Source organism: Exophiala spinifera (genome assembly GCF_000836115.1).
Source record: "Exophiala spinifera strain CBS 89968 unplaced genomic scaffold supercont1.1, whole genome shotgun sequence".
Lineage (NCBI taxonomy): Eukaryota > Fungi > Ascomycota > Eurotiomycetes > Chaetothyriales > Herpotrichiellaceae > Exophiala > Exophiala spinifera.
Window position 1 is genome coordinate 1,553,565 of NW_015622513.1, and position 19,757 is coordinate 1,573,321.

The 19,757-nt window shown below is 53.7% G+C and overlaps 6 protein-coding genes across 6 annotated transcripts; 1 reads left to right on the top strand and 5 right to left on the bottom strand.

Annotated features, from left to right (window-relative positions):
- Nucleotides 1-468: 468 nt before the first annotated feature.
- PV08_00587 (uncharacterized protein) lies at nt 469-2,536 on the bottom strand (the record flags this gene model as incomplete). The annotated part of the gene is made up of 3 exons (XM_016374952.1): nt 469-1,518; nt 1,668-2,237; nt 2,306-2,536. The coding sequence occupies 3 exons, from the start codon at nt 2,534-2,536 to the stop codon at nt 469-471; spliced, it is 1,851 nt and encodes a 616-aa protein (XP_016240228.1).
- A 1,421-nt stretch (nt 2,537-3,957) lies between these two features.
- PV08_00588 (uncharacterized protein) lies at nt 3,958-6,741 on the bottom strand (the record flags this gene model as incomplete). The annotated part of the gene is made up of 1 exon (XM_016374953.1): nt 3,958-6,741. The coding sequence occupies one exon, from the start codon at nt 6,739-6,741 to the stop codon at nt 3,958-3,960; it is 2,784 nt and encodes a 927-aa protein (XP_016240229.1).
- A 3,198-nt stretch (nt 6,742-9,939) lies between these two features.
- PV08_00589 (uncharacterized protein) lies at nt 9,940-12,126 on the bottom strand (the record flags this gene model as incomplete). Its single annotated transcript, XM_016374954.1, has 7 exons — nt 9,940-10,290; nt 10,387-10,735; nt 10,850-10,888; nt 10,942-10,976; nt 11,104-11,390; nt 11,491-11,944; nt 12,022-12,126. 7 exons carry the CDS (start codon nt 12,124-12,126, stop codon nt 9,940-9,942), a joined length of 1,620 nt encoding a protein of 539 aa, XP_016240230.1.
- Nucleotides 12,127-12,907: 781 nt separating this feature from the next.
- PV08_00590 (acetyl-CoA hydrolase) lies at nt 12,908-15,044 on the bottom strand (the record flags this gene model as incomplete). Its single annotated transcript, XM_016374955.1, has 6 exons — nt 12,908-13,135; nt 13,236-13,565; nt 13,713-14,126; nt 14,217-14,300; nt 14,408-14,786; nt 14,902-15,044. The coding sequence occupies 6 exons, from the start codon at nt 15,042-15,044 to the stop codon at nt 12,908-12,910; spliced, it is 1,578 nt and encodes a 525-aa protein (XP_016240231.1).
- Nucleotides 15,045-15,680: 636 nt separating this feature from the next.
- On the bottom strand, nt 15,681-17,471 carry PV08_00591 (uncharacterized protein; the record flags this gene model as incomplete). Its single annotated transcript, XM_016374956.1, has 1 exon — nt 15,681-17,471. One exon carries the CDS (start codon nt 17,469-17,471, stop codon nt 15,681-15,683), a length of 1,791 nt encoding a protein of 596 aa, XP_016240232.1.
- Nucleotides 17,472-18,477: 1,006 nt separating this feature from the next.
- On the top strand, nt 18,478-19,688 carry PV08_00592 (uncharacterized protein; the record flags this gene model as incomplete). Its single annotated transcript, XM_016374957.1, has 2 exons — nt 18,478-18,888; nt 18,948-19,688. The coding sequence occupies 2 exons, from the start codon at nt 18,478-18,480 to the stop codon at nt 19,686-19,688; spliced, it is 1,152 nt and encodes a 383-aa protein (XP_016240233.1).
- Nucleotides 19,689-19,757: the final 69 nt, after the last annotated feature.

Below are 19,757 nucleotides of genomic sequence, written 5' to 3' on the forward strand. Positions count from 1 at the left end.
TCGGTGGCCACACCCCAGTAGAGGATGGAGGAGGAGAATCCGTCGGCCACGACACGGAACCAGGGCCGACGGTACGGAATGGGACTATGGACTGATGAGCTCGTACGTGTATTCGGTACTACCTGCGACCACTGCATAGGACGTCTAATAATAACAAGTGCCTCGGTGACTTGGGAGATAACAAAGTCCTTCGTTGGGAACCTGAAAAATCAGAGGTGCATTTGTGTGTTCATGTACATACTACGTGCTGGTCGAAAATCAGGGATTCAACCACAACCGAGATTCCACTCAAATACCGAGTTCCTGTTTAGCTGGATAGACGTGTCGAGAGAGGGTATGCATATTACTTTCTATATAGTTGTATTTTATGTATCCTTTATGACTCCCTCCTCCCATGTTGTCCAGGACATTTCCATTGTTCCACCGCTGGCACGTAGGGTGCCTGAGACCTTGCCCGTCTCTCATATCTTAAGCAGCATCAACTACATCGTCAACCATCTTTCGAAACTCTCTCTGTCTTTCACACTGCTCCAAAAACACCTTGTACTTGACATCCAACAATTTCTTGACGCTCTTGTCCTTGCTCGGCCTGACAACCTTGCCAGGCTTACTCATTCGGTCCATGATACTCCAGAGATCCTCGGTGCGGCCGTAGGGGTCAGCACTGGCGGCCTTTGCCCCCAGCATCGCGGCACCGTGACACACGGCGGCGTGCACGTACCGTGGAATCAGAACGGGCATATCACATGCCGTTGCAATCAGCTCCATCAAAATCTCATTCTGACACTGACTCCCACTCATGAAGATGCTGCTGATCTTGTGCCCGGCCTGGTTCATGGTGGTGATGATCTGCCACGTCTGCAGCGCGATGAACTCCATGGTGCCGTAGTAGTACAGCGCGAGCCCGTCGAGACTCTTGTCGCTACTCAGTCCCACAACGGATCCGGACATGTCGGGGTCTGCGATCGGACTCCTGTTTCCAAACAGGTCGCCGTAGAAGAAGAAGTGTTTGCCGAGGTGGCTCACGCTGGGCGCACCCCTCTGGTCCTTGAGGTCAAGCAGGTGCTGGTTCAAAAAGTCGTAGACGTTGCTTGACGAACCTTGGGCCATGGAAATGGCTTGGTTATAGGCCGGGTGTGTTTCCAGGACGTGCTTGAGCAGCTCTCCCGTTGCAGACTGTCCGCCTTCGGCCATCCAGTAGTCCGGGATGATACTGTCTCTGTAAGGTCCCCAGACACCCGGTACGAATACTGGCTCTTTCGACATGACGAGATGGCACGTCGATGTACCGGCAACCGCGGCCAGACGGGTGAACGCTTGAGACTGGTCGTTGGCAGGAGTCGATGAGTCGAGCTCGTCGGCGGAAAGGTTGACTTTGGCGCCGACGGTTCCGATCCAGCCTGCATACGCGTCGATCACGCCGGAACCGACAGCAATACCTGCGGGTAGACCTAGGTCGGCCGCGGCGCGCTCGCAGAGATAGCCTGCCAGTTCACCGGCGGAGAGGTATTCGCCATTCTAGAAACTGAGGTTAGCTCCGATCCCGCCAACTCAAGGGTGAGGCCGAATAAGCCACAGAGAGAAGAAACATGTCTCCAGGCCGGGACATCATGAAGACATGGCCAGAGACGAAATAAACAAAAGAGGAGATAAGTAAATAGGCTCACCACCCCGTTGACTCCACCCATTCTCTTGAAATTGTCTTCCGCAAGGTCTTCAAGGCCGATCTCTTTCAGAAAATCCTCTTGCCAACCCTTGACGCTGCCGTCCACTCCAACGGGTACGTATCCCTGTTTGCACACGACCGAACAGAAACTTCTCTTTTCGTTTCCAGTCGCCAGATGCTCCAGTGCGTCTGTCAGGTCGTAAAACTTGCACCGATCAAACAGCTCTTTGGGCATGTTGTTCTTGAGCCACAATACCTTGGGGATTTCCATCTCGATACTCATTGTTCCACCGACGTAGCGCAGGAGGTTGTGCTTGGTGGCGTTGATCTTCTTAGTTTCCTCGACGGGTCGATGATCCAGCCACAGAACCACATTGTGATCGTTCATAGTCTGGTCGAAATTGGGCCCGGTGACGGACACAGGCTCGTCCGTGTCATGGGTGAATACTGCGAGCGAGCAGGTGGCATCGAAGCCGATGCCCCGGATGGAATGAGGATCGATGTTGTTCTGGGCGACGGCGCGGTGGACGGAGGTGCAAATACATCGCCAGATGTCGTTGGTGGATTGTTCCTGGCAGAAAGAAGCCGTTAGAGGCACGCGGACGCCACGGGGCACAATGGGGAGCTTTCTGTACTCACATAGTACCCGGTCTGAGGTTGCCATAGGCCAATGTTCTCTGAAGACAGGCCGACAATGTCCCCGTTTTCGTTGATGATACAAGCCCGAGCACTGCCGGTGCCGACATCGATGCCAATGTAGTGGTTCTGCTGAACGTGTACTTCGTTCCGGTCATCGACCGAGTTCTGGCGGATGGGAGTGCGCACTCCACTGTGTGGCCCAGGGCGGAAGGGGATGTGTCCTGAAGCCATTTGGTCCCAAGTGGCTTCACACAATCAGCAGAATTGGGGAGGCCTACGACTCGAGGTACTTGTAGGCAAACGGTGGACTCGAGGGAGGAGAGGAACAGGAACAAAACCGACAAGAAGGGTCCTTTCAGAAAAAGCTCTTGGGTCACAACGACATTACTCATAAAGGGAACAGATCAACGAGTCCTCGTAGTCGACCTTATTTAGCCTGTGGATGAACGATGTCATCTGTAGATCTTCAAACTGTTGAAGCCCTACTGAGCAGGGATCTGAGCGAGGGCAACATCGAGCTATCCATTCGGCGTGGTTACGGTCAGGTTTTGTGGGTTGAAATATGGAGCTGGACCCGGCAGTTCCACTTTCCATCGAGGGGTAGCGAACATGGAGGGGAGAATTTGTGTAGCTAAAGTACTGTATGTATTCGTACAGGTCAGTGACAGAGTATCTCGTGGGCGCTGGGCGAGCCTAATAGTGGCCGCAGCCAGGTACCTAATTGGGGATTGTAGGTACCTGCGGTGTACTCCGGCACCAAATGGAGGGGTCACGTCGGCATATACGGGCCTGGAAGCCGGCCGAGAGCCTCAAGTTGGGCGCTGCCCTCGTAATCCGCCCAAAGCCCCCTATAAACTTACAAGCGAGAGGCACTCGGCCACCTTTCCACGACTCCAGCCTAACTACAAGACGCATATGGAGTCCGGAGTTTCTACCGCAAAGTCAATCAGCCGATGGCCATGTAAGCAATCGCTCATTGCAGGGAAGGCGACTGTGGACTGGACAAGCGGTAATCGCACTCTACTCCCTCCTGCGCATTAGACAAAAACAGACACCACACTAACTGCACCATTAGGTAAGGTGAAGGAGGGAGATGGATTTCTGTCTTCATGCCCCTGGTTAAAACAACATGCTGTTTCTTCTTCATCTCTTGTAACAAGCCCTAGCCTGTGGCCCAGCTCTTCGACTCCTTCTCATACAATCTCCTTCATACACACCCGCCCGCCCACAAGATGCACAAATATTGGCCACCCAGAAAAAAGAAAACCTCGTCGGCGGCAGAATGACACATAACGGTCGCCACTGGGATCACTAATAATATATACACGTAACAAAGCCCGATTTCCAGGACTGCCTGGAGTTGGTGTTTTCTTGGATCCATATCCATCCCTGTCCTCACCACATTGATATGGTGCGAATACCATTCCGACAACGCCGACAACGAAAACACCCAAGTAGCATGTGCACATCTGGGGTCAAGATGCCTCCGTGTTTCCCACCCCTCGACCGCCCAGTCTAGCGTCGTCAGCCCTGGGTCCCCAAGCCTCGTGAAAGGTCCAAAGTAAGTCTATTCATTCATGGAAATGGAAACTCGAAATAACGCCCGTCCTCATCGCGGAGACACCCAAGTCATGTATTCGGGAGATCTCATCTCAACCTTGTTCGGATTTTACCCCAACTGGTGGAACGGCTTCTGGAGGACTGTATTCCTTCTCTTCTCCTTCTTCCTTGAACCCATTGGGCGAATTCGTCCGAACTCCTTCGGTGCCCTTTGCTAGATCAGCGGTCGGGGAAGAGTTGCCCTGCTCAGCCGGGGTAGTTGCACCTACCTCCGGCTGCAGCTTGTCGACAGAAGATGAGGACGCCGCTCGCCGACTTAAATAGTCCCCTAGGCTCAGCTTCTTCCTAGCTGGGCTTGGGGTAATTACGGCACCAGGTGTTATCGCGAATGGGCTGGAAGACGTCAGCGCTAAAGGCGACTGTGCCAGGACTGTCGAAGACCCCGGAGTCATTGTCGCGGTGGTTGACGCTGAAGCACCAGTGGTAATCGAAGGAAAAGTTGGGACGGGAGGCAGCGAAGATAAATGCAACCGAGGGGGGCCTGGAGACTTCAGCGGCGGCAATGTGTGAGCCGCTTGAGAAGGAAGAGGATAGGTGGTCGTTCCCACATTGACCGAGCTTCCACTAGCCTTGACATCAGTTGGCGATCGCTGGGGCGAGGTGATCTCGCCCGCCATTGCGACGTCCTTCATTTCGACGTCCTCACCGATACCAGTTGATGCCAGTGGCGAAGAAATAGATGCAGAGCAAGGCGATGGGGGTGACTGAGATTGTTCATTATGCTTCGCCCGATCTTGCAGCAATTTCCTCAGTAAGCGCTGCGTCGGGGTACAGAACTTTCTTCTCTTGGGTGACGGCGCCACTATGTCACATTCTTCAATCTGTGTCTGGACAGCAGCATCAACGTAAACAGGCCGCACCGGCTTGACTTCAGCTCTGCTTGCAGTATCCGAAGACTTGGCACGTTTGAAGCCACCTTTGCCTGGAGGCGGTGATCCGAAAGCCTGGTCATGAGACCTGCTGAGAGTGTGACCGCTGGGCGTGGGAGGTTGCGAATTGGATCCCAGTTGTTTCGACGAGGCAACCCCGGGGGTATTGAGATTCGACCCGCCACTGGTTCTCTTCTTCTTGCGAGATTGCCCTTGCCCGCTTTGATCTCTCCTCTCTTGCTCTTTTTGGGCGAAGGCCCGCTCGGCCATTTGAATCTTGCGCAATTCTCGGGCTGTAAGTCCATTGCCCAGAACCGGATCGGCGTCCAGAGCGGCGATATTGACGGGTGTAATATCTCGACTTTGCGGGTTACTAGGAGTAGACTCGGAGGTCGAGCGTCGATCAAACTGGTCTTCATCGTCGAGTAATTTGGGTTCGCTTCCTGCACGACTGTTGGTTGCATGTCCAGTGCTCAAAGGCGAAACGGCATGTTTGCTCTTACTTTTCTTCTTCCGCCCTCCTTTCTCCTTCGACCCAATGTCGATTGACTTGGCGGGAAGTCTTCGGTCAAAGTTGGCTAGTAGACAAGGCTGGTTCGAATCGCACGCGCAATCGCCAAAGTTCGCAAGAACTCGGCTAACCCAGTCAAGGCGTCGACTTTGAGCTTGCTCCGAGTCGTTCTGAACAGCATCCACGGAAAACATGCCCTGGTCCAGAAACCACGTCGTAGTCAGCTCGGATCCGGCCGGAATGTCTTTGCTGGCGACGAAACAGTGATGTGTTTCGTCATCGTCAGACACAAATGTTTTGAGCGTCACGTTGGGCTTGCACGACCTCCGAATGTAGCGAAACTGTGTCCCCGACTTCCTACTGTCGATGTAGATGTCCATGTGAGGGTGAAAAAACACAAAGGGGTCCGGATGCCGTAGTTCCTGCCATCGATTCGAGGATGATTTCTGTTGACAGTACTCCTCTAGCATGCCGACTTGGCCACGGACTTCACCTACAATGTCATCCTTCTTGACCGAGGATTGGAGGCGCAGGAAGCGCCACGTCGGAAAACGTCCCTCGAACTCGGCCTCTTTCTTCGAGATTGTCTCGACCGTAACAGGGGGTAACGCGCTCTGCTCCAGAGGGTGGTTGAGGTGTACAAAGGGGGATTTTGCTGTCGGTTGCTGTCCAGGAGCACTCACCACCAAGGAAGGCTCGGTTCGCCACATGGAAAGTTTGTTGGCTGCTTGAATGGTTTGCTCGTTATCTCTTGCATTCGTGTTGCCTTCGTCGCGTTCATATAATTCCAGGAACTCAGAGGTGTATGTGGGAATGGTGGGAAAACGGAAGAGGTCTTGAGGGGATTTGGAAGGACTCGGGTATGACTGGACATTGGAGGCGGCGCGTTTCCTGGAGTCGCCATTCATCGACACAACGGAACCGGTGGTTCGATGATTTGTTTTTGGCTTTTTGGCAGGAGGGCCTTCTTTTGTGTTGGCGACTGAGTCGTTGCGATCATGGGAGTGCCATCCGTTTATCTGGTCGGCCGCCGAGATACTGTCTTTGTGCTTTTTCTTTTGAGTTTTGGAGCTAGGTCTCTTGACCTTCCGGTCACCGCCGTCGAGAGCCTCTCTGCGCCGCCTTTGCCTGTCGGTGGCCTTCTTTGCATCAAGATCTCTGGGGAAGCAGTCTGCACAAAAATGTTCTTCTGGCACCTTTTTGCCATGGTAGTAGCACTCAATGTGCTGCCACGTGTCACATTTTGGGCAATAGACGGTGTTGCCATCATCGTCGGCATATATACATATGCATTTGATGGTGTATTCCTCCTCTTCTTGAAGATTGGTGTCGGACAGAGAGCCATTAGGCAAGGGAGAGGCTAGAGAAGGTGCGGCGGTGACCGGATAATGGTTCGTTGATGGATGCGTGGTGAGGAGGGATGAGGACTCTGTCATAATCTGGCAGAGTATGTCCTCATTGATTGATTTGGGGATGATTCGGGGTGGTTCAGGTCATAAACTCTTATGTCGCATATCGCGCATCGCTAGGGCACCGTTGACACACCTAGAACGGGAGGGTCCCAGACGGCGTAAAAGGTATCGCGTCGAGTAGGAGATGTCGTCTGGAGCTTCTAGATTATCTTTTTCGCCTCTTTCGATTCTTTTCACGCCCGAGAAGTGGTCAAAAAGATGGCACGGCTGGTCGGAAGAACGGCCACCTAGGCGCAGAGCGGAAAGAAGGTGTCGCAAAGGTTAAAAAAGGCCCTGGAGTATACGAGGAGGTCTCTAGAGGGGGTTTGAGGGGGTTTAGAGATGTTCGAGGCGATAAAATGGTGTGATTTTCGAGTTGAAGAAGTGGTGACCAGAGTTGAGACACGGCGACGGAAAAGATCCCAGGGATAGTCGGAGGTAAGAACAGGAGGAGAGGATCAAGAGGACGAGTAAGATAGTTTAGGAAGGGTCCGCAAGTGACAAAGGAAAGATGCGGTCGAGAAGAACGTCGAGAAAATGGGAGTGATTGTTGAAAGGAAGAGAGATGGGATGGCAAAGGAAGAGATGGAGGGACACAGAGAGAACGGGTATCCATACGAGCACAGTGAAAGAGACAGACAGAAGGAGAGAGACCTGCAGCCTAAACTTGAAGCAGCGTAGGGGCCTCTCCCACTCCAACGCCGACGACGACTGGTGGACTGGGCTGGTCGAAGAGCACGAAGGGGGGGATCGTGCTTAGCTTAGCGGATTGAGGGCGTGTTTTTGCGGCCTGCGACTGCGCCTGCGCCCGCAAGTCCTGGCAATGGATTATTCAGGTTATGAGAGAGAAAAACGAGCCTGTGTCTGACGGACCCTGCTGCCACAGCGCGAGTGACGGATTGCAACGTTGTGCCCGCACGAGCCTCTTATGAGGTTCAAGTACTCGATACCCGCTCTCAGTTCTCACTCTTTTGGTGTATGAATTCGCAGCAGAATGCCTGGAGAGCCTGGCGCTGCTGAAACTGGAGGAGGCACACCAGGCAGCCTTGTAATTCTGTGCAAATAGCAAGTGCGTCTTCTGGAGGAGCCCAAGGCCTGGTGAGCGTACAAGGGGAGCGCAGCAGCCAGTAGAGGCCTTCCTTAGGGGACCACAGACTTCGGGAGCCTTTGAAGCTAGCGATACTAAGCTCCGATGGGCTTGGTGCACCCAACTTTAGGGGACAGTCTTTATTGATGGCCCATGCCAGCCAGTAGCCGCCTACGGATGGGCAGCGCTAGCAGGAGCCAACTTTGTTGGTTAAGGATGGGCCTGGCTTCGAATGGGCTCGTAGAGTACGGGTACTTGTCCCGTGTCGGGTGCTTCAAAATTCTCCCAGGCAATAATATGTACTAGACCAGCGCACTGGTAGGTGCCTTGAGAGAGATATCTCAGCATTCAATACTGCACACCGTGGGATGAATGGTGGTCCCCAGTCATCTGTCTTCGCCTCAACCTCTGTCCGACCGTGTCTGTCTGATCAAGGCGATACGAATACGAGTCACTGCAGAGGAACCTCCCTGCTCCGTCCTCCGTACTGTATGGTATTTGGCCTCTGACTCCTCCAAACATGCCAATCCCAGCTCCAGCCGGCGAATCAATGGGCGACTGTGCCAACAAACTCTGGAAACATCTGCTTGTTGGAAATCAAGGGCCTTTGGTGTCAGTGCCCTGCAGGCCCTTGACTCCATCCTTTCCGGGCGCCTCTTCCACGCCTCTCTTTGTCCTCTGCTTGCTTTCCTTTCTCATTATTTAACACTAAAATCCTCCCTCTGCTCCTTTCTCCGTTGCCTGCTACGAGCTTCTTGTGCTTGGTTGATTTGGGCTGTCACTGCATTGACAGCTCAATTGGACATGTCTTTGGAGATTCCCCAATACGAACCACATCTCCCTTTGATGAAGCGTCCCATGTCCACCTCAACGTTCCTCAAGCTGCAAAAGCCAAGTCAGGTCTCTGTCTCATCGAGCGGGGTTGAGGCCGCAGCTGCAGGTGACACGCCAACCTTTGGTGTCCGACGCGAGGATTTCGGCCCTTTCTACTCGTACCTGGCGTCCTCCTTCATTCTCGTCTCTCTCTGCACTTTTCACTTGCTCCCTTCTCTGTTGTTCCCAACTTTCTGCACAGTGATCCCCCGCCTGATGTTTATTGGCTGAGCTCACGCTTTGGCGCAGCTCTTTGCGCTGGCCTCCGTTTTGGGAATGCTGACCTTCTCTAGACCCTCTCTTCCCTACACCGGTCAGCTCCCTGAATCGTCCTCGAATTGCATCCTCCTCACGTTGTTGTTTTGATTGTAACGGCTCTCTATTCGAAGCTCTACTCCTTATATACTGCCGATCCTGCTGTATCTGGCCCAGAATGCCTCGAATCTATCGCTCTCTGGTCATGACGTTGACCTTGTCGAGAGCACCTCGTTTCATCTCGAGCGCACGTCCTCATTGATTGGTTTCAAGTAAGAGATGGGTATCTCAAGCTCTGGCTGAACTGAGTTGAACGCTAAGCCTGGCCACCACCCGACCTTGCCTGCGTAAACCCCAACAGTGTTACAGCTGTCTGGACTCTCCGTCTAGATAAATCTGGATGGTTGAACAATCCTTCTTCTCTCCGGTGAATGATAACGTTTCAAGGCCCAAGTTTCTGGAGGCGTCCACAGTACCATGACTCGCAAGAGAACAGAGTCAATGGAGCCGGGTGTTAGGCTCGCGTGGGAGACTACAACTTGAGGTCAGACCGCAGAGAACGGCTGTTTTCGGTTGAGCAACATTTCGTCGTGTCGTAGACAACTCGACTGATCCCATGCGACTCTTTGGGAGTAGAGTAGTCCACGAAGACGGTTTGCTGTTGCCGATGGAGCCCTTGCTTCAATTGCACCTAGACTTTGCGACCGATTTTCAGGCATGGAATCCATTACCAGGCAGAAGATCGGATTTGGACTCGGGGTATGGATTGACGCGAACACTGCCTTGCTCATTACTACACAAGTATTTGTTCTCTGCTCCCTGTGAATATTTCTCCATGTCGTGTATGTATCAGGAGACGACTGTTCGTTATAGGGACTGATCTATTACCTCAGGGAGGGAGTACTGCGAACTACTTACTCATACCGAGCGACCAAAGCACTTCCGCTCCATCAGCACCCGACTCAACTTCACTTTTCGAGGTACACAACCTCGTCTTTTCCCCTGTTCATTCCATGGGAATCTTCATTCTCCTCAATCATCTCTCCACTCTTGATCTTCTCCTCGTCCGCACGCTTTGCGATTTCCTCATCCATCTTCTCCCACGCCTCTGGCCGCTGCAACTGCGTGGCCATCTTGTCGTTGAACACAAAGATGTTTCTATGCTCCTCGAAATAACGATCGATGTCCTCGAGCGTGCGATTTGCTGTTTCGGGGTAGAACAGGTACGTCGTCGGAATGAAGCTAGCGCAGAGCACGGCCCAGATGATCCAGAAGCGGTAACCCAAGTTCGCTATTCCAGGTGGAGTGACTTGCGCGACCTAGGGTCGACAAAAGATGGCCAATATTAGCATCCTCTGTTTCACAAAGAGTGCCTCTAACCTGCACCACGTAGAGCCTGGGATGTGTGACCTTACCATGTAATTCATGATCCAGTTCGTGCTCATCGCCAGAGATGCCCCCTTGGCTCGGAACGAGATATGGTTGATCTCAGTCGGATAGAGCCAGGGCACCCCCAAAACTCCAGAGCCAAACGATGCAAAGAACACAAAAAACGCCGTCGTAGCGAGAGCACCCATGGAGTAAGAATTCGCCTTGCCAGTCTCGGAAAGACCCAGGGAGATACTGATGGTGGTCCAGCATGCCGAGCAAGCGAAGGCCGAGACCATCATGACGCGACGACGGCCAAAACGTTCAATTAGGAACCACGCCAGGAAACTGAAGATCAAGTAGTCGACTGACCCGGCAGCTGCGAGAATGCGGGCCCTGTGTGACGAAGTTAGTACGGAGCTCTGCAAGGGGAACACTCGGAGGACTGCTGTTCCGCGCTAAGATGGTGCGCATGTTGCGACAAGAGTGGTTGCTGGTCTAGCAACTTACAGTAATTCGCTCAGGTTGATGGCATGAATGAAGATGTAGCTGCAGTTCCATTAGCCCGGACTCGCTATCTGCAAGAACAACGCTGTGCTGACGTTTGGAAGTACGACGTGACATTGATGCCGCTGATCTAAACGAGCCAATGTCAGAGATCTGGAAAACAGGGAGCATTGATTCATGATCCAGTGTGGGCTACGTCTGCCCTCGCACAGAGAAAGAGCACTTCGGGTTCCGAACAAGGGCTAGATCTAACTTACCTGGTTCATGGCTTGCATCCAAGCACCCAGAATCATTCTCCTGACGACGCCGGACGGCCCTCGCCCAGTGAGGAGCTGCCACCAGGTATACTGGAGTGCAGTCTCCCGGTCAAGGACATCTTTGATGATGTTGAACTGTGTACGGACGGACGCGGACTCGGGAGTGGCGCCATTTCCCTCCAGCGCTGCGAGAACTTCGCGTGCTTCATCGTATTTGCCTTTGCGGATCAGCAGGCGAGGCGAATCCGGAAGAAATGGACACATCATCCATATCAAAGCAGTGAAAACTGTCTCTTCGTGAGTGGTTTGGTTCGACAACTCCAAGGCTCAAGGGATTGGGGCGCAAGGAACAGGGGAACGACCAGAACAGGATGAGAGAGTCCTTACAGCATTGGAAAGCCAATGGGAATCGCCATGCGACGCTCCCTGGCGCGAAAGAAAAGCCCAGAGTCAGCCAGTTCGAAATACAAAATCCGGTGATGCAGTTGGCCATCTGAATGATGACAAGCTTCCCACGGCTGCGCATCTTGCTGGTTTCGGCCTGCCAGACACCTGCTGTGGCGGTATTCATCCCCGTTCCAAGGCCGGCAATGACCCGTCCCGCCTCCATCTGGCCCAGACTCCAGCATGCTGTCTGGATGATTGCTCCCACAGCGATGATGCTGCTTCCCAGCATGAGCGTTCTAGGACGACCGAGCTTGTCGCCAGTGTAAAGCGTCGACAACGCGCCTGCAAAGCAGCCCAGATTATAAACGCTAGTCGCGGTACCTTGGGCTTTCGGCGACGGGTTTCCCATCTGATCAAGAAAGTTCTGGCCGACGAGGACGTTTCCAAAGACACCCTGAGGGAATGGAACCCCATCAGCATTTTTGCGCAGCAACTTTTGGCATGGCAGGCCTCTGTTTCTCTTCAACATACCTGATCATAGCCATAGAAGACGAGGACGGTCGAGGCAGCCAGGGTGATCCAGACGGTCAAGGCATTCCCCGAGCCTCCTAGATACCTTCGTTTCGCGGCAGTCATGACTGACGTACGAGATGTGACACAAGCGCAACTTTCACGGGCCAAAGAAAGGGTGGAACGTGAAGGTGGACAATGTCGGGGAACAGTCGCAGTCGGCTGGCCACCTTTTATATCACAGGAGCGCTCTTCAACTCACCTCATTTCTGCCCTACTCTGGTCTCTTGTCGCCGATCCCTCTACCAAACCCCGACGGGCGCAACAGTCGCCATCGGCAAAGAGGCCGGCGAAGAGACGCACGAGTATGCTGAAAACAGTCATGATTGGCATGGCCTGTGGATATGATATACTGGAAAGCGTCGCTGAAATCCTTGCCTCCGCATCGCCGACGGGATACCGCTTTAGGAGGGATTTTTCCTTGTCACCGTGTACTACCATTGGCCTGGTTGGAGCTCCCGCTACCTCGTAGGTATGTTGGATGGACGTGTGGGCTGATAGTGATTGTGGATGAAAGACGTTTTCTCCGCGCGGGGGCAACTGGCCCACCCGCTCCCCCACGGCCTGCTGAAGATCAACTGCTGTAGGTATGAATCGGAGAATGATATTCGCACAGTCGCCCCGTCATGCTTCGGCAGTTTGTGGTTGCTCACATAATTTTACATACTTGTACCTAGAAAAAGGTAGAACTGTGGGCGCTATGAGGATTGCTTGGTGGACCCGGTATAACCTGGACGGACTCGGATCGACCCATTCCATGAACCACCCAAACTCTCCTATTTTGGCTTGTCGCATGCCACTCGAAATACACTCAAGATACCGCCCTTGCATTCTCGGATGACCACATTCATTTCCACCCGCTAATCTTCATGGTGCCATTCTCCACCAAGTTCTTGTGCATGTCAAACGCCTGGAAGAGCAGATGAGGCTCGTGACCCATTCCTTTCCTCAGGCACTCAAATTCTGCCTTGTCGAAGTAATCCTCCAGAATCGGTCTGTACTCAGGGTGTGCACAGTTCTTGATGATGACTCGGGCTCTCTCGCGTGGAGACAGTCCTCGAACATCGGCCAAGCCCTGTTTTTTGCGTCGAAGGGAAAAAGTCAAGGTCAGCTTTACGCTCTTGGTTTCTCGTGACACAAAATGTACTCTGGAAGGGGGGAGAAATGAAACTTACGACTTCGGTAACCACGACATCCAAATCGTGTTCGGTCTGATCGACGTGCGTACACATTGGCACGATGCAGGTGATGCCCGTAGGGTCGGTCTTGGTGGGCCGCGAGCTGGGCGTGTGCATGATCGAGTATTTGGACGAGCGCAGGAAATCGGCCGAGCCACCGAGGCCGTTGAGCATACGGGATCCCATGACGCAGGTGCTGTTCGCGTGAGCGTAGATGTCGACCTCGACCGGCGTGTTCATTCCAATCACGCCCAAGCGTCGGATGATCTCAGGAGAGTTGGACACTTGTTGAGATCGGAGCAGAACCTTGTTGTGGTATTGTTCCCACTGAAGAAGAGAAGAAAAAAACGTCAGCAACCAGGAAGGCTCGGAAACCACCATAATCTGTAGAACCGGAGCCACAGAGCAAGAGCAAAGTAAAAGTGAAAATAAACAAAGAGTAAAGAACCAAGCATCGAATCAGTCCAAACTTACCCCATCGTAGAACCGCTTGAACCCGCCCGGCGAGAATCGGATAGACGTGGCAGTTGCAAAGTCCAGATTCCCGCTGTCGAAGAGGTCCAGGAACGAATCCTGCAACACCTCAGTCCACACCTTGAGGTTCTTGAAGTTGGCCCCGCCCTTGGCCAGGCCGCCGATCACGGCGTTGGCGATGTTTCCAATACCGGACTGGATGGGGAGCAGGTTCGCGGGCAGTCGACCATGCTTGACCTCGTGTTGGAGGAACTCGATCAGGTTGGACGCAATGGCTCGCGACGTGTCGTCCTCGGGTGCATTTTCGCTGGTCTGGTCGGGGTAGTCGGATTCGACAATGGCGACCACCCGCTCCGGGTCGACGGGGATATGTGGCGTACCGATGCGGTCCTCGGGCGCCATGATCAGGTATGGCTAGTTCATCAAAGGGAGGAACACTGGTCAGCCTTGAAACCAAAACCACCACCACCACGAAGCCTCCATATCCCCCTTGCGAGAACTCACCTTTCTTCGTGGCGGCAGGTCCGTCATTGTGATGTCGTGCAGTCCCTCGAAACTGGGAGCGGCCGTGTTGACTTCGATGATGATCTGTTTGGTAGAAATGTCGACGTCAGCCACCACGCCCCCCGAAGAGCAGTCTGAGAGAGTGCACTCGTCATGCAGAAGGAAGAGGAGAAAAAGAGACAACAAGATACCTTGTCGGCCATCTGGATGATCTCAGGAGATGCCCCGACACTGGCGCCGGGTATGATTCCGCCGTCCTCGGTGATGGCGGATGCCTCGACAATGGCGACGTCGAGTCGATTGTTCTCCTTGTGCATGGTATAGTACCCGTACATCAAGTCCACAGGGAACATGCTGAGATGCTTGTCGAAGAATTTGATGTTGCCGTTGTTGATGCCCCTGGCGATCTCCTTGCCGACCTGGTGAGGAGCTCGTCGTTCGATCATGTTGAGTCGGGCCCATCGGTTCTCGGTCTCTGCTCCGGACGACGCTCCCACAAACAGGTTGTACTTGAGCTTTCCCTCGAGTCCATTCTTCTCGACATGGTCGGCCAAGGCCGTCGGGACTTTTCTGTCGAGCCAGGGTCAGAAAGCTGTGCTGTGCGACTACCACCACCACCACCACCAACCAGCAACGGAGATGGGGGGGATCTCAAACAGAGAAATAAAATCGCTTCATGACATACTTGGGATATCCTACTCCTGTAAAGCCTGACCAGCCGATGTATGAGCCATGCGGGAACAGGTCGATGAGGTCCTCTGCCTTTGCGAGTTTGTTTAGGTACGAAGCTCGTCGACACCGGCTTTTGAGCAAGGCTGAGGCCGCCATGATCCGGACACACCACAGTTGGTCACCTGCAGGCCAGAGGAGAATCTGGGGAAGCTGTAGCTGAGAGACTTGTTTTCTCTTTTCAAAGATTGTCAAAGATGTCTACAGTAGGAGTTACTAAACAAAAGGGACCGCGCGAGCCGGCGTGAAGACCATGCGGCCCTTTCGTCATTGAGCTGGATTGGCGGACGAGCCCCTCCGTGGCACGAGTAGCCTCCTCCTCTGGCCAGGACTAGTAGTCGTACGGGGCGAATCATGCGAGGGACAGGAGGATCCAGTATCAGGCGATTCTGTAACACCCAATAAAACTAGCTTCATGGCCCTTTTGCGACAGCTTGTTGCTACCAACAGATGCTGAGACTCCCCTGGAGCCCCGAGTCTTCTCCGGCCTGCTATGCCCACAAATACCTCGACTGCCACTCACTATATCTAACTACCAAACTCCACCATTTCCCCTGGGAACGCCCAACTTCTAGATCCCGGAGAGATGGCCACCTTTAAGAACCCTATTCAACGTGGTTTGCCTTCCTCTCGTCCGTTTGGCAGAGGACACGTATCAAAGAAACTGCCAGCTTCCTATGCTTCCGACGCGATGACTAATCTGGATTACCTAGCTAAGGTCCTGGAACGCGTTCCTCATTTGCAGAACACCGGCTTGGGCAAGTGGTCATAATTCAACTCTTCCCACGGGTCGTCCGGATCAGCTCGTGTAAGGGCCCCAAGGCTTGCCCTATCAAACAGCTTCTCGCCGACGTTGATGCTGCCACTGACGACGCGGATCAGCTGCACTTGCTGGACGTTTTCTGACGAATAGCCCTTTTCCATGGCCACAAAGTATGCACAGATGCCTTCATGTGAGATGGCCACGAGGTTCTCGGGAATGTTCGTCGTCGGCCTCGACCCCGTAAAGACCTGGATGGCATTCTGAAGTCGGCGGGCGTCCGGGGCGTTCCATTCGTTCCCATACACGATCTTGAAGTGTTCTTTCCAGTGCATGCCCCGCGCTTCCAGCCGCTTGGAGACCTGGCCAAGGTAGAAGCTTTGGATTCCGGACCGTGTGGGATACAGTCGCGGTGCTACTGTCATTCTGGACAAGGATAGCCCGAGAGCGATGATGGTCTCGACCAGCACGGCGAGACAGTAGCCATGAGACGGCGGCACGCCATCTTGGCCGTCCACAAGGTGCTCCTTTGCTGTGCAGATGCCACAATGGCAGGCCTTTCTAATCCTTGTCAGCTGTTCGACGTAGGTTGCCGCCGCGTTCTCGTGGGACGACTTCAGCTGCTTCTCCATTCTTCCCTCAAAGCGGCGAAGTTCAGGAAGCCAATTCGTCAAGGTGACGATTAACCCGGCACCGTAGGATGCGCTGTTATTCTGGTTCTGGGTTGACACGAGGTCGTTGTGTTCTTCGTGCCCTCTGCCGAGAGCAAGGCCTTCAAACATTTTAGCAGCACTACCCATCATGGTCGCAAAGGCTCTCGACTCATCGTGGTCGAGGTAATGAAAGCTCTTGCCAAACACTCTGGGAAGGAGGGACTGCCATGCCACTCGACCTCCGAATGGAGTTGCGTGCACCGCCGAAGAATAAGTCCTGTCTACGAGCGACAAGTCAGCAATTCTAGGCGAACCTAAATCTCTCTTTTCAAAAGAAAACGTGAGGCCGGGTTTCTCCACGAAGACCAGTGTTATCTGGGGCTCCTTGTCTGTGTGCGTTCGGCGAAGTTGCTGTCCACCCGTCTGGTACACGGCGAGTGGCAGATCACAGAGCCATTCGGCCAACGCGCCTATCCAGCCGGTGACCGCACTTCCGGTAAACGTGACCTTGCTTTGTCTTCCGCTGGTAACTTCGAGGAGTGCAGACAGCGCCTCAGCAACCACTTTAGGCGGGATCAGGGATTCCAAGCGGCCCAGGTTGACGATGGTATAGGGGTATAGTTGGATATAGTCCTCCACAAGGAGTCCAAAGTCCGTCGAGGCAAGAGCGCCGTTGCACCCATGCAGCGCGGCTTTCCACTGGGCGAAATGAGGCGTGAAATCGTCTGGCCCTGCTGCTGCTCCTGCCGCCGCCGACGACATCTCCATCAGCACCAATGCCCCGTAGGTCTCACGGAATGTCTCGGTCAGGGCAAGCATCACGGCGAGATGATCATAAGAACCCTCATCTTCGTGAACGGCCCGGTCATAGATAACGTGCGACGGACCCCAACCGAAGCATAACTTGTCAGCTGGGGCGACCGACAGATGAACTGGAAGGTTGCTGAGAGCATTGTTCATGTTCCGCTGACCCGCAATGCCGATCTTGAGATCGCGGAGGAGCAAGAAAGCGACATAGCGAACGTAAGGGTCGACTTTTGCTCCAGCGAACCTTCTCAGCGTTGTCGAGGACAGTGAGATGATGTCCGGGATGTCACCTCTGGTGGAAGGCATGCTTGACGACAAGTTCCTGTAAGCAGCTGCTTACCATGACTTATCACCACCGCACAGGAAATGCGTGGGCATGACATTCTGGGAAGACTCGAGGTGCACGGAATCCACTAGTCAGCTCCAGTCAGCAAATGCAGTCAAAGATTGGTGATGGAATCGGCGCCAGCCTGAGTCAGCAAGATGTCTGCGGATTAGACAGCCAGCAAACATTCGACAGAGAGGCCAGCCACTGAGCTGAGAACTCGTGTTGTCGCGGGGAGGCTTAGAGGTACCTATAGCCAGTCGCCTCGAGCGGCTACAATAGACAACCTGCAGATCTAAAGGTCGAGAAGAGGCCCTAACGTGCGATGGTCGACGTCGTGAACCCTTCACTTGTGCTCGTAAAGGTCAACGACTCCACTCCACCACCACCTCCGACCGTCTAATTCCATCGTCGTCGCTTAACAACGCCCTACTGTACAGTTCTCCTGGTCTAGGCAAAACAATGTGTTTGCAATTCTTTCTCCTCCCTTGCTTCTTATCCCTGCCGGGTCTCTGCAGAGATAGTGAGAAGAGTGACTATTGACGCAGAGGTATCCCCTTATCTTATCTTGCTGCATCTCTCATCCACTCGGAACCGCGAACACAGCCCCGATTGAGGCTGAGCATGCCATACTGAGTCTTGGGAGCTCAACTCAAACTCAGAACTATGCTCATCATGCAAGGAAGTGCCTTGGCGACGCCAAGCGACATCACTCGTAATTGGATTGACATCAGCTCACACTCCTTGGTGCAATCCGCCGGGTGTCGTCCCCCTCTTCGGCATTGGAGGGTGTGACTCTTGTGGCGGTCGTCACTGCTGAATGCCGTAAGGCGGGACGTGATGTATGGCGATTAAAGACCAGGTTAAGACCAGGTTAAGACCGGCCGGATCTTCAATTCCATCCCACGCCCGCAGAATGTCGAAGTACTAAAGAGAACGTGGCCGCCTTGTGTCGCCTCTTCCCCCTCCTTTCCCACTAGAACTCGGATGCCGACCTTGTCAGCATCACCGCCTTACAGACGGGGTGTATCGTTTGATACTTTCGACACCGAAGATGCGCCCTTCAAGCACTTCACCCTAAGCTTTGCACACAGTGATTACGCTGCCGCCTCGGACCGTCGGGTGTTTCTTTGTGGCATAGATGGAACCGAGTCTTCCGATCTCGTGCTCGACTGGGCTCTAAGCGAGCTTGTCGACGATGGCGACGAGGTCGTCTGCGTCTACAGGGTTGAGAAGGAGTCGATGTTTACTAGTTGGTCCCGCTCGAAAGGTGGCCGCCATCGCATCGAGGCAGAGAAGCTCCTCGACAGTGTCGTCAGCAAGAACACCCGTGACAAAGTCATCAAAGTCGTCGTCGAGATAGTGGGAGGAAAGACCTCTACCGTGATTCAATCCACAGTAAGCTAGATAGAACCGTCTCACGGCAACGCAGAGGGCTTATACTTACCGTCAAACAGATCAATCTTTATGAGCCCAGCGCTCTGGTCGTGGCAGCTGGCGATGGGACCTCGTCTGATGTACAGAAGATGCTTTCCGGTTCTGTCTCAAACGGTTGTTGGCAGCAGCCCATGGTGCCCGTAATTGTTGTCCGAGCTGGAATGGCTAGGCCTAGAAGGAATCAGCAGCAACAACAACATCAACATCAACAACAGGACCAGGGACGACGATGGTCCGACCAGAGGTCCCTATCCATCTCCCACTCTCTAAGCTCACAGGACAGCGCTGTGTCGACTCAGGAAATGGCGAAAGGCACAGCCAAGGTGGGCGGCCAGAGTCACAGAGGAATCTTGAAAAACAAACACGAAAGGCTCTTTATCAAGAATGATTCGGGCAGCAGCGACGGAGAAGCCGACGAGACGTTGGGAGAAAAAGGATTCATCCTTCCAATTGGGTTCTTAAGCACTGAGAGCGTCCCCAAGGCGGACCTTGCCCTTAAAAGCCCAACAATCGCCGCGCTGGAAGAGGACTGGGATGATGATGAGCTGGGCATAAGCAGCCGCAAAGTGCAGCAACAAACGGTAAAGGATCGAGGAGACGATCCGGTGGTCTCGGACGATGAAGACGGCCTAAAACCGATGAGGATTGTAGAGGAACGGCGTCCCTCGGTGCGAGAAACCACACCCTGGCTCGCGAGCATCTTGAATGCCACAGAGAAGAACCCTCGCGGACACAACCGAAAGTCTCGTGCCAATAGTTAATTACTTGACCAACGAGAACACCAGTGACTGTGTGGTATGTTCGCCCCGGTCGCCAAAGACGGACACCAT